Source organism: Pyrgilauda ruficollis, unplaced genomic scaffold, assembly GCF_017590135.1.
Source record: "Pyrgilauda ruficollis isolate IOZ18807 unplaced genomic scaffold, ASM1759013v1 scaffold11, whole genome shotgun sequence".
Lineage (NCBI taxonomy): Eukaryota > Metazoa > Chordata > Aves > Passeriformes > Passeridae > Pyrgilauda > Pyrgilauda ruficollis.
The window spans coordinates 9,373,259-9,391,003 of NW_024509210.1; the positions used below are offsets into that span (position 1 = coordinate 9,373,259).

General features: G+C 37.9%; 1 protein-coding gene across 3 annotated transcripts in view; it reads left to right on the forward strand.

The window, feature by feature from the left end:
- DLG5 (discs large MAGUK scaffold protein 5) overlaps positions 1-17,745 on the forward strand; it is a 95,790-nt gene that overhangs the window by 41,272 nt on the left and 36,773 nt on the right. For all 3 annotated transcript variants that reach the window (XM_041474806.1, XM_041474824.1, XM_041474814.1), the window contains exons 3-7: positions 4,319-4,484; positions 9,560-9,703; positions 11,207-11,390; positions 14,687-14,946; positions 15,935-16,247. In XM_041474806.1, coding sequence (XP_041330740.1) covers positions 4,319-4,484; positions 9,560-9,703; positions 11,207-11,390; positions 14,687-14,946; positions 15,935-16,247 — 1,067 coding nt within the window. The remainder of the gene's footprint in view (positions 1-4,318; positions 4,485-9,559; positions 9,704-11,206; positions 11,391-14,686; positions 14,947-15,934; positions 16,248-17,745) is intronic.

Sequence of the window (17,745 nt, forward strand, 5' to 3'; positions counted from 1 at the left end):
TTTCTGTTCTGTGCTCTCTGCTGTTCCATGATCACTTCAAAAGGTACATCTGAAGAAATGTGTTTAAATGATAACTAGAATGTAATTTAGATTGTAACCCTCTTCTAGTGCTCATAAATTATTGAAAGAAAGTAAATATTTTAGAATGCAATTTTCCTCCATCAGGCATAAGTCTTTACTCTTGACACCTTCCCTAGCTTGGGGAGAAACTCCGTTGATCATGTTTTGCAATACATCTTGCAAGTATTTTTTAGCATTTTCTGTCATGATTTATGAGACCATGAAGAAATAATATCCTGAATATCTCCGTTCATTTTCTTTTTATGAAAGAAAACAATGGAGAAGACTTGACTGTACAATGAGTAGTCTCCTGTTTGTTTTCAAGCAGGAAGGAGCACAAATTTATGAGCTGAAGAAAAAACATTATAAAATTAAGGCATTCTGTTAGCTTGTGACAGATTGCCTTCTGAATTACTTGAATCTGTTGTACAAGTTTATTTCTCAAAGACCAAGGAGTTTATTATAACTCAAAGTATGTTAATGATATTTCTTAAAATTGGCTGTTTATGCATTGGTACCCATTTTCTTATCTCAACATACTCATCTGGCATTATTTTCAGCCCTGTTTCTGTTAAAATGTTCTGTTATTCTTCTTGGCATTATGGTACACTTTTGTCAGGTTAAGTTTTTCAGCCCTGTTTCTGTTAAAATGTTCTGTTATTCTTCAAAAAATATGCTAGCCATTCCCCATATATGAAGTTAACCTTCTAAGCAGTAGTTTCTGTGTGCATATATTATCTTTTCAGTCATTGTTGATTAGAGTAATCATTGAGAGTTATATTCAGTATGTGCTACAGTAATGGATCTTTGTGGTTTCTGTGGAGTCCAGCATTTGGGCTATAATAGGGAAGATATAATTGCTCTAGCTTCTATTTTTAAGGCTTTTCTTTTATACAACCTGTGATGGAAATCCTGCAGAATCTCACTTTGGATGAAGTCAGTGCACGCTCAGGACTTAGCGACTGTACTGCGTTGTGGGTGTTCTCTCCACACCACACATCCCTGCTGTCAGCTGCTCTGGGACTTGGTGAGTGCTGCTCACCTGGAAACTGGCCAGGCAGTGACTTCCAGGCAGTAGAGTCCTCAGAACCCAAGTGCAACTCGTGTCAGGAGTGAGTTGTGAGGCTTATCAAAGCAGATGAATGAGTTACACTTGGCAGGACATGCAGCAAATGCCTTTTCAGAAATCCAGGCTGGCTGAGAAAGGAGGTGAGTTACTGAAAGGTGGCATAATTTGGATAATGGAGATTTAGCCTTCAGGCTTGTGCATTTTAAGATCCATGTGACTGGTTGAAGTACAAAAAGGAAGTACTTTTGTGTAAAGTATGTAGTCAGATGGAAAAAGAATATGAAGCTGGAAGCACAGGTCATTTTCCTTCTGCTGCATCAAGTTGTCAGATGCAATAAAAGGATTTTAACATCCATCTTTAAAAGCTGCTTTAAAAGAAACCAAGACTGGAATTTTTCTGGTGAAAAAGAATTTTATTGAATGTGTGTGCTTATTTTTTAAGCATTCAGAAATCTGATTTAAGCTTTATAAGACCTCTTGTACAACTATTGGAAATGGAAGCTGGTTAGGAAATGAAGCAGAGGTAAATTCTGAGTCTTCTTCGAAGGATAGGAGTGGGAAGGACTGCGTTATATTGATCTGTGTTTTTACAGCGCTTAAGAGGTGTACATCTTGTGGCTGATATTTTGTGTCAAAAATATCATTGCATTAGAGGTGAAAGTATCTGATGATGTACTGTAAAAATTGACAAGTTAATGAAAAATAACCCCTTTTGGTACTAAGACAAGTTGTGAAAAAAGCTTCTTTCCTAAGGCTAATTAGCCCGTCTTTATTTTAAGCAGATTTTTTTTTCTTGGCACAGTTTTGGGACTGTGCACAAATGTTCTTGCCTGAAGAAGATTGTCACTTGGATGCTGTTAAAGCTGTCAGGGGAGGCTGAGGAGCAGAGGTAGATCTCTGGCCTGCTTTTATGGTGCTTAAAGATCCCCAAGGGCAGCCACTGGGTGTCTGTCTGGGTCTTGTGTAGCAGACATTGTCCATGGGAATGCTGCTGGGATGGCAGTGATGGACATTGTTCCTCCAGTGCCCTTTCCTCCCTGGAAAGCACAGCAGCCTTCCTGATTCATTTTCTCCTTCCTCTTGACCTCTTGCATCCTGTTCATCTGTTTTGCTTGCAAACAGCCCTAGGATGACATAAGCTTTTGAACCTCTCTGTAAGGATGAGAAGGGGATTTTTTCCATGTTACACATCCTCTGATGTGTCAGCTCAAGTGAGATGATGTGCAGGTTGCCGCTGAATTTATCAAAGACCATGCAACTTCTCAGTACCTGAATTTGATTTGTCTGCTTTTACCTTTTAGTTTGTTTATGAAATTTCTTTTTCCTTGATATGTCCAAACTCTTTCAAATGAGTACATGTTCTGACTTTTTGTATCGACTTAGTTATTTCCTTCTTTTATTCTCTATATCCCCTGTATCATGTGTATTATTACTGGTATCTTGACATAAAAGCATGTAGAATATTTCTCATCTAAAAGAAAGGATAACTCTATTATGGAAGTGTGAAGTCAGTCCTTATGGATGAAGGGGCTTTATCTGGATGCAGGAGTGAAACAAAGTAGTAAGAAAAGCAGCCTGCATTGAGAATTCCTCAGAGTGATATGAGTTTGTCTTTTCCAAATGCATGCTCTTTCTGCTATTTTTTATTTCTTCAGCTTGCTATTAGAGCATTTGCATGCATTATTAGGCAATAGTTAGATTAAAAAGAACAGTTTGTGCTTGTAAATTCTCATTACAGTAGCAGCTGGAAGGTATAAAACCAGGGATCCTCTTATTATAGATGCTGTACATGTGATAGTCCTGATGCTGCAGTTATTTTGGTGTGGGAACTTCAAAGCACAGGTAGTTTTGCTGGAAAGTTGGAGGGGATTTTTACATTATGCAATACCTTTGTGAACTGGGTTTAGGGATAAAAAAACAGTGCTTGTAATTGATTAGCTTTTGATCCAGTGAAATAATTTTGAGTTTCTTTCTTTGAAAAGACAATGAGTGGAGAGAATTTCCTATTGTTGCTTAATTAACTAAAAAAAAGCCCTAATAAAAGTACATCCTAACAAGTTAATGCATATGTCAGCAACTTGTTTTACTTGTATAATTTTACAAACTATTTCTAAAATTTCTCTTCTGGATAGAAAATAATCACCTTTCTATGTTTAAGCCTTTAACTGTCACATCTGTAACCTGTGTCTTTGAGTCTGCTCTCATGTGTCTGAGAGACACGTGAGCAAAACTACGTTAACAGCTTAATTTTAAATGAAGAGAACTAAAATTAGAGTTGAATTACATGTCAGCAGTTGTTAGGAAGTGATACACCAGACTCTCTTCTCTTGGGAAGGAGACAACCTTGTGCTCTCACAGTTGTCTGAGAAGACAGTAGCCATCATTGTTCAGCTCTGATATTAGGAAAGCTGAGACTTAAAAAGTCCCATAAAGCGCTTTAAAGTATGACTGCCCCTTAGAGGAAATTTGATGTGTAGTGCAGTTGCAGTGATTATGTGCTTGTGTTTGCTGGTGTTGTTAAAAATGAAGCCCAGTTTTCATGATTCGTGTAAGTAAAATCCTTGACTTCACATACTAGACTGAGAAATTGTGAACTATGAGAGCATAGAATTGCATTAAATGTTTTCTGTAGCCCATGGCAGAATGGTATTTCTGTGCTGCTAGAAAAAGAAAGAGGAGAAGAGCCCCTGTGTTGTAGCAGTTTTTTTGCTATCTCTGGAATAACTTGATATGGGGGAATTTTACTGGGTTTTTTTTTGTTTGGTTTTTTTTTTGGTTGTTTGTTTTTTGGTTTTTTTGGTTTTTTTTGGGGGGGGGAGTTTAAGCATGGGCATTGTTCTTCATTTCAAATAACTTGACTTCTATTAGTATGTCAGTTTCTGAAGTCTTCGCAATTGTTACTGCTAACTTTCCTTGCCTTTTAAGCTGCTTGTAAGTTCCTGAATAAGCAAGGAACCCACCCATGCAAACTGAACTTGCAACACAGGGCCTTTCTGCTAGCATGGGATCTGACTGGAGTTATTCTTCTTTCAACTCACTGATGAAAACTTACATGAATTGCTTCATTTTTGGACAGGATTCTGCAGACAGACATACAGGATTTTTTAACATTAGTGTTCACTTCTTTGGTGAAGTTGTATTGTTCTTTAGAGGCATTTGCTCACTGCCAAGTATTTCTCTCTTCATCAGGTACGACTGGTAAAGCATCATCTCCACCACCTGTGGTAGACACAAGACAAATGAGTGAGAAGCTGGAGACGATTTTATATCAGCTCCGTCAGGTGACTCGAGAGAGGGATGAGCTGCGCAAGCAACTTGCACTTTCATCTCCTGGGTCAACCTTCGATGACTGCAGGTAAACAGGAAGGAAATGTAGCATTTTCACTTAGTCTTTAGTAGTGTTTCCAAGCACCTTGACACCTCCTTGTCTGGGAGGCATTAAGGAGCTTGCAATGTGTATATGTTGCTTATACTACTTGCATCCTGGTGTGGTGGCTACATCCATGTTTCAGAGCTTCCAGTTTAGTGCCTATCCCACTTTGTCCAGCAATTTTTCGGGAGAAAGTTTCATCTCTATATTGAGAACAGAAAGCAAAGAAGTTGCTTAGGTTTCATGGGCTTTGTTGTAGGAAGAGAAAGACGACAGTGGATGAAGTATTTGGTGTTTTGAAAACAAGGGAGAAGAAAGGGAAATAGCTCAGAATACTTGGCTGGAGAACAGAAATGAGGAAAGGAAAAAATTTCAGCTATTCCTATGCTTCTGCAAAGAGAGAGGTTTGGATTTCTGCTGAGTGGAGTAAGTGTGTTTTAGAAGATCAGCTTTCTGGTTTACATACATTGGGGAACTTGTAGCAGAAATATGTTGAGAATAAGGAATTCTCCTCCACTGAACATGCTTTTTAAGTCATTTAATAGCCAGCAGGCTTGTCAAACTCATTCTGATTTGGGGGCTGACATGTTATGAGGAAGACAGTAGTCCAAGTATGAGTTAATTATAAATAAGGATTTTATTGGGTAGGCAATAGAATTAGTTCATTTTGAAGGGTTAAAGATCTGCTAATGTTTAAATGTGTCTGGATACACTGAGCACTTTTTGCCTCTGTATGTACAGAACCATGGAAAATTGTGTGCCACTGAATCTGAAATAAGAGCAAAGAACAGATTTTCTGGAAGGTGTTGCCATCATGTGTAACTTTTCTGAGCTTTAATGTTGTTGTTGTTTGTTACTTTATTAGCTGTGCTTGTATGAGGTCAGGTGGTTAATTAAATTTTTTTGTCTGTACGAGAAGGTTAAGATTTGAACCAGTGAACTGGCACTGAGAGTATCTGGAGGTTTTATAAACTCAGTAGCTTCTCATCTTAATGCCCCCCTCCTCCCTCCTTGAGTTCTGAGGGCTCCTTTAAGAGCATCATGTTCTCTGTAACCATTTCAAAGCATTGTGGGGATGGGAAAGGAAAAGATTGTCAAATTTCAACATCTTCTGCTCAGCTTCCAGTTAGTTAAATAGAAGGATTTCTTCTTTGAAGTTATTAGAGCTCAGGCATAGAGGATTTTATAGTTTGCAATAATCTTTGCATAATCCTGGATGCTATTAATAAGGTTCTGATGGCTGTCCTCTAGCCTGCCCTAGTTATTTCTTTCTCAAATCAATCCTTTGCTTTCAGTGTAGGATTTGTATGTTGTATAAAACATGAATGTTTACAGCTTTCAGAACAACCCATCAAAGTAAACCTTGTATTTGGGCAGTCCCTGGACAGTAAGTATTAGATGGAGAATGCTGGCTTCCAAACAATCAAATATTTGAAGAGTGGGAAATGAATGAAGATTATTATTGACATTCTTTTCCTTCAGTGTAAAAGCAGCTACACATTTATGCGTACACATTTATGTTTTTTGAAATCTTACTGGTATTTGTTTTACTCCTTGAATTCTTTCCTCCTATAAAACTAATCTTCATCCCTCTAGGGGTCAAAGCCCAGACTTGGTAAACTGTTAATACTGAAGTGTGAAAGCTGAGAGATGATGATGTGGGTGGTGACTTTTTCTACCCTGGCTTTATTTTCCTGGCTGTGTGTGCTGCTGTAACTATGGCTGTACCAAACACAGGTGGTGCAGAGGCAGACCTTGGCACGTCACCTTGGATGCTTCACAATACCTTACAGCACATTGGCAGTCTGGACTCTGCTGGATGAGGAGGTTGCAAAACAGAGAGCTGTTTTCCAAAGCAAATGTTGACTAAGTCTAGAGCAGTGGCAGAGGAGGCACAGCAGTGGATTGTGATGTGCTGAATCAGATCAGCATGTGCCATCCTGCTGGACAGGAGTAGGATTGCTCATGCTGTGCCTGTGGATTGACAGTGACTGTATGTGTGCATGTGTGCTGGAGATTAGGTGATTTGACCAAGTAATTTAGCATGCTCAAGTTGCACTTTATAGACTTAAACCTGCTGTTATTACTCACATAATAGTAACAGCAGAAGAGAACCACAACACAAATAAACTCCCTGAAAATTGTCTTTCATAAGAGACTGTTTTGTGTGTAATCTGTAATTGTTGCAATTACAATAGAAGGTGTTAGGTAGGATTGCCCACAAAATTGGACCTGTGGTTGGCATTAGCTTTTATGTGAGCATCAGGTATATGTAAATGTCAGTTTTGTTGTGGCCTTATTTTATGGCCAGGGTAATTCCACTATAGCATGAAGGATTTTTGAAGTTCTTGTACAAATATCAGCAAAAACAGTTGGGCCTTTGACACTAGCATTCTAAATTTTGTTATTGTTTGAACAAGTGCTTCCAAAGTTATACTTCACAAAGTGATACTTCTCCTTTATTGGAATTGTAACTTTTAGTATTTTCTGGGGCATTTTGTCATACAGTTCTGGTGTTCTTGCTTAAAAAAACAGTCAGCCACTACATACAGTTGAATGGACTGTTGTCTTGCAACAGTTTTGATTTTTGACTTGTGACCAATATTCCTTCTTCGCTTATTTCTGTTTTCCTTGCTGAGACAGAAAGCCTGGGAACAGCAGTGTGGAGCATATGGTCTAGGATATCCATGTGGTTTTTATTTCATCTATATGAGGTAGAATGCAGAATGTTGTTGGTGGCATTGTTGGTCCTTCCTCCCTGTGTAGGTTGGCTAACTTGTGTAGTTACCTACATGGTCTCCATATGTTTATAGGTGGTTTGTTGGGTTTTGTAATCTTGGTTTGGGTGTTGGTTGATTGGGGTTTTGTTTGGTTGGCTTGTTTTTGTTTTTTTTTAATAATGTCAGTGTTAGTTCAGCAACATATGCAACACATGATGGATTTTAGACTTGTAGAAAAAGTTTCACCATAGTTTTCAGACTGGCCTAATAATTTAATATGAACATCTGTTAATAGGTCGCAGTAAGCTTAATGTCACAGCTGAGAGTTCAACTGTACTCCAATTAATCCTGTCATTTAAGACTGTGGTAGACAGATGGATCTACTTTGAATAATTTCACCCTGAGGTCTAATTTAAATCAATAACTTGGGTTTTAGTGATTCTGTCAAGTGTGTAAACATTTCAAATCAAGTTTAACTTGTGCTAACTATGTCTGTATTTTAAAAGAATAACCCTTCACTAGTTGCAGTGATATCTGTAATACTGTGTGATTAACATACACTGCTTTTGATACCCCTCAAGCATGAGTTTAAAAATACCATAAAAGACACCCCTGTAGATAAGACTTGAACTTTATGTGATTTTGGATTTTAATTGTTCATAGAGTTTATTAATTGAGGAAGGAGTTTTTGTTTTTCCCCAGAAGCACCTCTCTAGAGAAAGGAGAAAAGGAGGAATTACAATTGAAGGCCTCACTATTCAGCAACCCATATGCAACTGAGTTGCCAAAAAGTACTTTATATCATACACACACCCCCAGAAAATCTGTGAACCAGATGTGGCTGGCATTTCTTTAAGTTTTGGTATTTTATTATTATTATTTTTCTAAAATTGTTACCACTTCAGTAGTGCAAAACCATTTTCATTTTCCTTCAGTTGCCAGCTGCATTTCAGTTCCAGAATCCATGTTGCTGTTTTTTGTATGAAGCAAAGAAAGTTCTGATTGCTTTTCAGGCTGTGCTTACAGAGTAGCCATTTGGAGGAGCTTAAGGTTTGAGGGAGGAAGAGTGATCTGTGCACCAATGGAGCAAATCTGATATGAGAACAAGCAGAGCTGAATTAGAAAGCAATTGTTTTCTTTTGAAGGCATTAATTTCCTCATTGCCTGTGGGGTTATAAGAGACTCAGGAGATGATACAGGGACAGATGTCAGAAGCTTCGTTTTAAAACTAGAAAATTCAATGGTGCAAAAATTCTTGTGAGTGTACAGAGGAGGAACAGTTCCATTCAGAGTCTCTTAGAAGCTTAGTGCTACAAAGCAAGAAGATATAATCCTGCTAATTTATTTTCTAGCATGATATACAAATCTAATTAATTCTAATCTACAAAAAAAGGTATAATGTGCAAGTACCGTACATTCTAGACATCATCTATGCTGTCAATTGCTTGACCATGTAGCTTATTTTAGAAAATTGCTCTCCCAATCATCCAAAAGAAATTTGAGTAAAAAAATTTATTTTGATGGATTTTGGCTTTTATTTTATTCTGTTTACTGAAAAATGCTTGTTGGAGATTATATTATGTTGGAGATTTCTTAAAACCCAGATATTGTTCAAATAATTATCTTACAGAAATGTGAGATAGTCTCTGACATGTTTTTCCATTATTTATAGTAGCTTAAATTAATATGATAGCACACAAACAGGTGTGTAATTCACCACAATGACTTGGTCAAACAGGTCAAACTCTGCCAGTACAGATGTGTGTGTTGGATATTCCACTGGAAGTCTTTCTCTCAAGTCTTAACTGTCCTTCCTAGGGAATTAAAGACAAGGTCCTCTAGATGCTGCCTTTGAGAAGCTTTGTTAAGCCCAGGTCTCCGACTTTGGCAGCTTCTTCCAGCCCTGCCCTCACTGCAGGTCTGGGCTTTGTCACTGCCAGCTGAACGTGGTGGCCCGGGAAAGCCAAGTGTGCTGTGATGGACTTGTTCTTTTATCAGTGGAAGTTCTGTTCTGTGCTAGTGTTGCTGCTCAGAAGAGAGGGACATGCAGGTTCGGTATTTTTGGCCCTGTTAGTGATAATTAGACAGCATCATCCCATTATGAGAATCCCATTATGAGATGTATATGCATCGCAATATAAAATTAATACAAGTTCAAGTCAGTGACTTTTTGTTAGTGGCTGCATCTTAAAGGGAACTGGTCAGTATTTAAATTAATGCATATTATAACCTAAGTATCAACAGTTGTATGATAGCATTTTTTAATTGGATAATAATTTCCCAGGCTTTCCATTCACTTTAGTACCTGATGTTTGACCCCGTATTCTTTTTCTATGCTAGGCCTAGTCCAAAACCAAATCATGATTATGAAAGGCTGAAGATTCAGTGTATGAAGGCCATGTCAGACCTACAGTCTCTGCAGAACCAGCACACCAAGACACTGAAAAGGTGTGAAGAAGCAGCAAAAGAGGCAGATTTTTATCAGTAAGTATTAGTAAAGCTGTGCAAGGTAAGAGTTTACCACGCTGCTCTATCAAATAGTATTAGAATGTGGTAATCATTTAATTTTTTAATGCTGTTTTTCCACTTAAATTGCAAGATGGATAAATCCATCAGATAAATAAACATTTCTGGCCCATTTGAAATGATCAAGTATGAACTGTGTCTTTTACTTCTAGGAGTTTGAGATACAAATGCCCAATGTGTTCCTAGGCTCAAAAAAGAAAGCCTGATTACTGATTTGAAGTTGCAGTCTAACAGTTTTACTGTCAGGCTAGAGAGCAGAATATAATCCAAGAGAATGGAATTTCTTACTCTCTTTTAATAGGTTGCAATAGCTGTTGTGATGAGCTGTGTAAGTTCTAACAGGTTTAATTCAGCTGTTATTTTCTCCTGCAGTAGTTGCTAAAACCCTGTGTTCTTTTTAAAAAAAAGTTTGCTTTCTAAAGACTTTATCATTTGCACTGAAATCTGAATGACAGCAGTTTAGTAACCTGCGTGTAAAGATTACATATGCTTAATTGTGGGAATATAATTTGTGAAAATGCCTTTTTTTTTCAACAGGATGTTCTAATTTTAAAGAAACTTTTTTAATTATTTGGTCGTTCTGTTCAGGGAATGTTGGTATTTCACTTCGTAAGGAAGAAATGCAACATATCTTGGAACACAAATTCTTATATATAACTACCTATTTAAATATTTATCAGCAAGTATGAGAATTTAAGTAGAATCATTCTGTTTCAACAGTAGAAATACTTGTCAGTATCCTAAACTTAATTTTTGATCTGTAGTAGTAAAATACATTCAATTGATTTACCTGCTCTTTTTCAGCATTAGTTTAGTATAATTTTAGGCTTCTAGCTTGAATTTTAATCTGAATGATAGTCTTCTCATGTGGCTCTCAGTTGTTTAAGTGAGTGTATTTCTTTCAGTATTATAGCTGGCATAATGAACTTTGGAGGAAATTTTTATTTTGAGTGTAGTTGAAACATACATAGTGTGGTTTTATTGGTTGTGGAGTTTTTTTGATAGTTTGATGGATTTTTTTGTTTTTAAAATAGTAGCACACAAGAAGATTTTTGTCATTTTCGTCTGTGTTTTGTTTAGCTTGTGCTCAGCTGAGGACCTCAAGACAAAGTGGAAATGATTACTGGAGTAATGGCTATTATCTCAATAATCATTATATTATACTATTTGTATTTGTCTGTCTGCTTTTAATGGCTGTGAAGTGGCATTGGCAGGTGACAAAAACCCATCATCTCTTCTGATGAGGTTTAAGGGTGCTGTGTATGTCTTTGTATTTTCACACTTAAGCCCCTGTTTGTTTCAGGTTTTGGTTTTTTTCCTGGTGCTTGGAATACACAAATATGCAGAATTGAGTTAGTTTGACCTGCTTTCTTGGTAGGAAACTCATGCTTGAAATAAATTACTCCAGGACTTTGTCCTTGGAAGTTGGCCTCTAAGGGCGTTTGTTGTGTGCCGTGACAGCACGTTGCACAGTCGGCTGCTGAGCGACCAGTCCCAGCTGAAGGAGGACATGGATACTCTGAAGAGGAAGAACACACAGCTGGTGAGGGAGCACAACCACCTGCAGCAGTCCTGTGAGGAGATGAAGAGGCTCCACGATGAGGATCAGAAGGAGATAACAGACCTGCGCAGCCAGCAGCAGCAGGTGAGCCATGGCCTGGAGTGTGTGTGCTGGAGGAGATCCTGGCTGCTTCCCTTTCACAGAGAAATGGGAATGTGCAGCATTGATGCCTTGAGTGTCTTACTGGGTCCCAAACAGCCTCCTTGCCTTGTACAGTATTAGGGGAGACAATGACATCTTGACTACTAATTGATTTTCTTTGTCTAGCTGGAAAAAAAAAGAATAAGGAGTATTTAAATGCAGAGATGAAAAAGTGTACATGAAGATGGTATTAGCAGGATATATTTTTTAAATGGGTAGAAAGGCATCAGAAATCTAACTTCAAGTTGCAAAGTGATTAAAAAGATTACTGTTTTCCAAAGGTATTTTTATGGGACAGGGTTTACTTTAAACTTGCATGCAATGTTTATTGTTGATTTTTTGGGAAGAACCACAAAAGGTTGATTCGTAGTTTTGAACTTCAAACAAAAAGAGACAAAAAAAAGAGACATTTTCAGGACTGGAGAAGTTAAACATTTCAGAACTTTGTATCACAGGCTGTCTCCAGGTCAGCGTTGTTCACATATTCTGAAAATTTAAAAAAGAGTAATGCTAAGGAGCAACTGGTTGTATCAGGTCCACTGTTCACCTACAGAAAAAGTCTGTTCATTTAATTAGAATTGTTACAGCAGCATGTGGAATGGTTAAACAGAGTGTCTGGGTTCACTGTGTGTAGGCTGATTCACAGGGCAAACTTGCAAGTCAAACATTAGGCTTCAGAAGCAAAATCTATGCAAGCCAAAATAATTATTTGCTAGGGCAGGAGGGGCAAAGGTCAAAGCAAGCTGGATTTGCTGAATGGTACTTTAGGAGGTGCTTGAAGATAGTGCAAGGAGGAGTGAAGCTTGATTCTTCCTTGTTATCCATTTTCCTAACACTGCCTTGTGAGTTCTGTGTGAACTGTGAAACTGTTTAGTGGCTCAGTTCAGAAGATAGCAGCAATGATTTACTGTGTCAGCCTGGGCAAATAGCTTAATTGGTCTGTGCCTCAATTTCCCAGTCTGCAAAGCAGAGATGCAAAACCTCTGAGAGAAGGCTATTCTATTTTGCCATTCTGTCCTGAAGCTTGGAATTATCTGGAAGCACAGAAGGAGGCTTGATGTATCATTGTCAGGATTGATTTAAAGAAATCCAGTCTTATGTCAACATCATGATTAAACCTTTAAAGAAAATGATGTATGCGGCTCTTAGTGGGAAAATCGTCTAACTCCATTTCTCAGCTTGTCAGAGTGATTCATGGTGTCTTGAAGGGGTGCCAAAAGTCTTATCTTGTCCCTGTAATTTCACATATGAATTAGTCTAACTCTCTGTTGATCCCTCTGACGTGTTGTTTCGTTGTCAGGCCATAACAAAATACATCTTGGTGGCCTCAGAGAGCAAAAGCTTTTGATCAAATTACTCTTTGTGTGGGATTGTCATGGATTTGCTGTGTAGCAGCTGACCAGCTTAAGTTTCTGCTGCTCACATATGGAGTTTCATGTTGCCATGGATGTGTTCCTTGGGCCAGCTGGGACTATTTACTTTCTTTCATTGGGATTCTGAATGGGAGATGTTTATTGCTCTCGTGCGTCCCTTTTCCTTTGGCAGGTCTGTGTTAGCAAGTTTATGCTGAATTCCATCAAATTTCTTGTGTATTAATTCTTCTTTAATTATTTAGTGTGTTTTCAACAAAAATGCATTCTATATATGCTCTAGACAGTGAGAAGTGGTTTGTTTGAATTCCTAAATAATTTGTTCTCAAAGTTGTTCTTAAACTCATTTGGGAAGTAGTCTTCAGGAAAATGGCTTTCTTGAGTGGCTTTAAATCTATGTATTTGCATTTTACATATGTCTACAGTTTTCCATGTGTTCAGCTTATCTGAAATGGTTCACTGAAGCATGCTGGCTAATCATGTGTCCAGCTCTGTGCATGTTGTGCTGCTGAATCCATTGAGGATTTGGAAGTGTGTGGAAATAGCCTAAGTACAGTCTTGTTCCAGGGCCACTTTTGTATATTCTGGTTAGTTAAAGGAGACCGGTGCCAGGCTGCAGGAATTTTGTCTCTGTTCTGTTATCTTGCCTGTGTAGCAAAGTGGTTTATTAACAGTGACAGTTGTTAGCCTTTACCTCTGGGCAGTGAAGAGTGGGCAGCCTCTTGCTCTCCCCTTCCCTTCTGGTCTGCAGGCATCCAGGTTCCTCCTTGTTCAGGAACTGGTCCTTACTCAAATGTAAGACACAAAAGATGAGGAGCCAGTTTGTGCAGGATAGCTGCTGTGTGTTTGGTTTCAAATTTTTGCAGTGCTCATATTTTCTTCGCTCTTCCTTCTAGTTCTTTAATACTACTTTTTTTTTTTTTTTTTTTTTTTTTTTTTTTTTTTTTTAATTTTCAGATAGGGACATACCTCTGCAGGAATTATTATATAATTCCTGGCACCTCTCTATATAGAGCATTCCTGTTTCTTCCCACTGCTCCATCAAGGCCAGATTTCAATACAAAAGACAAAACCAGAAAAAAGGAACATAGAACAAAAAGAAAAAAAAGACTTACTGCTTTATTTCAGGCATATTTTTTGTCTTTTGAGGATGAACAAGGACTAGATTTGCTGACGCTCATTAGGAGTTTGTTATGTTGTTGCTGGTCATGTATCATCAGTGTTGCAATTTACAGCAAGATTCCTATGTTCATGTAAATTAATCAGGTCAGGCTTTATTCATGTTTAAATGGATTTTTCTCTTCCTGTTCATCTTTTATGTATGCTTTTTGAAACACAAACCTCTGTGGAAAGTTCTCAGATGAAATATTGTATGAATATTAATATAATATGCCCGAATGTATAACATATTTTGGGTAGATTTTATTTTCATTATGCTTTTAATTATTTAATTCATTCAGAGGGTACAGGCAACCTACCAATGAATGCCACCTCGTGGGCATCTCCTAAATTACCACTATCATCTTGGTGATCAAGTAGTGATTACCACTTGTTAAAAGTACAAGTACTTCAAAAACATGGGTTTAATAGGTGTTAATAACAATTGCCATAAGAGAGTGATTTTCGTATACTTGTGCCCTATTGATAAAGCAGACTTCTAACTCAACAAGAAGCAGATGTAACAATGCTTAGAGTAGCAGTGGCACTTTCAGGAAAGACTGAACTGCTTTTGTCATTAAAAAGAATGATTACTAAAATCGGTCTGTATATTTTTGTTCTAATTTTGTTTCTTATGTCTATTTTAAATCAAATTTCTTGAACTGATTAACAGTAAAGGTTATTGATAAGAGGTTGTGGCATTTTTTTAAGGTTATGAAGCAAAATGGATCATCAGAGATACTAAATAAACTTTACGACACAGCCATGGACAAGCTGGAGGGAGTGAAGAAGGACTACGACGCCCTGCGGAAACGGTACAACGAGAAGATCGCGAGCCACAACACAGATCTGAGCCGCTTGGAGCAGGCTGAGGAGGAGAACAGGCGTCTGCAGAAACAGATTGACATGCTCATGAAGCAAAGGGACACAGCAATTCATTTCCAGCAGCAATATTCATCCTCTCTTAGGAGGTATAACTGAGTTTTCATGCCTTTGACTTACCAGTGCTAACGTAGCCTCTTCTTCCATTGTGCTAGAATCACAAATACCTTTCTAATCTTTTTTCTAAAGTCTTGCTGTGATGAGTAAGCATGTGTATTTATATAAAATTTTCTGGAAAGTTCTAGAATGTGTGATGGGGATGCTAATTTGGAGAAATGGTGCATTTTCTTAAGAAAAGAGTTTCCCATTTATGGTTTTGGAATTGTATGAGGAATTTTAACCATTGTTTAGCTTGTGTGAGAAAGGGATACTCTACTTTTCAGCCTATGTTTATTTTCAGTTTCAGATACAGGAGTCAAATATAACCAGAATTTTGTGAAACCTCAGACTTTGTTCCAAACAAATTCTTCAACTCATGGCAAGCCTGTAGATGTATCTCCTTACTTAAATAATAAAAGCAAATCAGTAAGGGAATATAATTTCTAAAGGTGTTTTGCAAATGAAGATCGTCTCAAGCCCAAGTTAACTTTTCATGGTATTAGTGTTGCAGACTGTGGGGGACTGTGGGACAGGGCTTTAGGGAGGCAGCAGAGTTCTCTGGCTGCAGGTGTTTGGGAGTCTTGCTTCACTGAGAAGGTGCTGCTACAAGCAGCATATGTGTTAAAATAGAAGGGGACAGATACTCCTAGCACACTTAACCCCTCTCTTCTCCTTGGTACCAAGCCTACACAGTTAACCATATAGGGTAGGAAGGATCAGCACACCCGAGAACTGCAGAGAGCATCCATGGATATGCTAAGAATGTTTTCATTGACTGTTAGGGTTCATACAGAACTCCCACAGACCAAAGTCAAAAATGGTTTCAAAGCAGTGGTTATTTTGCAGCACAGAGAATACATTTTCTAACAAGTCCTCTGTGGTTATGTTTTACCCATGGATACATGTGGTTACCCGGCCAAATCCTTAAGGTATGAAATGAGTAACAACTGTCTTACTAGTGTTTTCGCTTGTTTTCAGATTTGAATCAGTACAGCAGGAACTAAGCAGTGCCACAGCACAGAACAAAGAGTTACAGAGGGAGATGGAGCGATTACAGTCAGAGGTGACAAGGTTCAAAACAATGCAGCTGAAAGCAACCAAGGATGCAGAAAAATACAAGGAAGAAAGGGATTCAGTTTTCAATGAGTACCGCCTCATAATGAGTGAGAGAGATCAAGTAATCAAAGAGGTGGATAAGCTTCAAACAGAACTGGAGCTCGCCGAGTCCAAGCTGAAGAACACTTCTTCTGAGAAGCGAGTGGCCAGTGAAGAGATGGAAGCTTTAAGACAGGTACTAAGCTATTGTTTTAGAGGAGAAGGGAAATGAGTGTATGTTGTTGATGCTGGAATCAGGAACGTAGAACTGATTAATGGAAAATAGGAATCCACTGCAAAGAGGAAATTGTGTTATGAAGTTTTCCTATGCCAGTCCTTTTTACCGTCAATTTCCATGTTTGAACAGGGTACCTGCCACTTGAAATTTGCTATACACTTAATTCTGTCCTGCATATTATAAATCCTTTCGTTTGCTGTGTTAGTCTTTCATATCTTCTTAAGTAATGCTTTCTATAATAATGTAGCTCTAAATATTCATTGTTTTAAACTTTTAACCTCTACAGGAACCACTGGATACTATCTGCTGTGACTTAAGACAGTACATGATCAAGTCATCTCAAATACTTATGCAAAGCCTGTGCTGACATGCATGTTCTTACTCATTTGCCCTTCTACTGCCTATAAGTTAAAGGGGATATTTTGAAAATTTTTTTTGTTTAGAATTTAGGCATGCCTTAAAGTGTGTAAAACCAGAATTTTCCAATATGTTCTTGAAATGCTTATATCACAGCCATGTCAGAATGAACCTGTTATGATTTGCAGAACACAATTTGCTGCTCAGTTTCATTTCTGCTGACATGCATTCACTATTTGGTTCATGAATAATTCAGCATGAAATAGATACAAGCAAATATATTCCATTGCCTATAAATCTTATTTTACTCTTTTTACAGCATTACATCTGAACAAAACATTCTTACAAAAAATTAAAGGTGGAGCTTTCTTTTAAATAAATAACACGATCTTTTGAGGAACATAAGTGAAATTTGACATGTGGCATCAGAGCTTCTAAGTATGACTAAATTCTGGTTTTAAGAAGTCATATTTTCCAGCCCTGCATATTTGTTAGCTCAGTAATTCAGCTCTACATTGAGTGAGGTTTTAATGTGTTTCATACCTCGTCTACTTTCGTCAAAGCATTTAAGCCAGTCAAAATACCTATTGCTTTCCGTGGGATCAGGGTAGGTTAGGAATACTCACGGAAATAGCCACAATTAGTCATTCTGTTCCAATTTGTTATATCTGTCATTGTGGCACTATGAGTAATTTGCCAAAATGCCTTAAGGGTAGGGAATTAAAATTTTAAATGCATGGGTATTGACTTATAGGGGTGTTTGAACAAGAATCAGCAAGGGCCTAGGACTGGGGAGTGTGGTGCTGGCGAGGCAGAGACACGTGCTTTTCTTCAGTTCCAGAACTGGCCCTTCAGAAATCAGAAATAACTGCTGCTGTAATATTCTGCAAGGTGTAAAATAGCTGTAGTTCAGTTGTCTTTTTGTTCCCATTTTTCTTTCCTGTAGTTTTTCTTTCCTGTGACTCTTTTGCTTGTAAAGAAGTATGTTCTTGTGTCACATAGCACTGGATTGCTGCAGCTGTGTTCAATGCATAAGGGATTTTGTAGATCTGTTAAGGAAAATGTTTGGAATATTAAAAAATGTATCAATCAATGCATT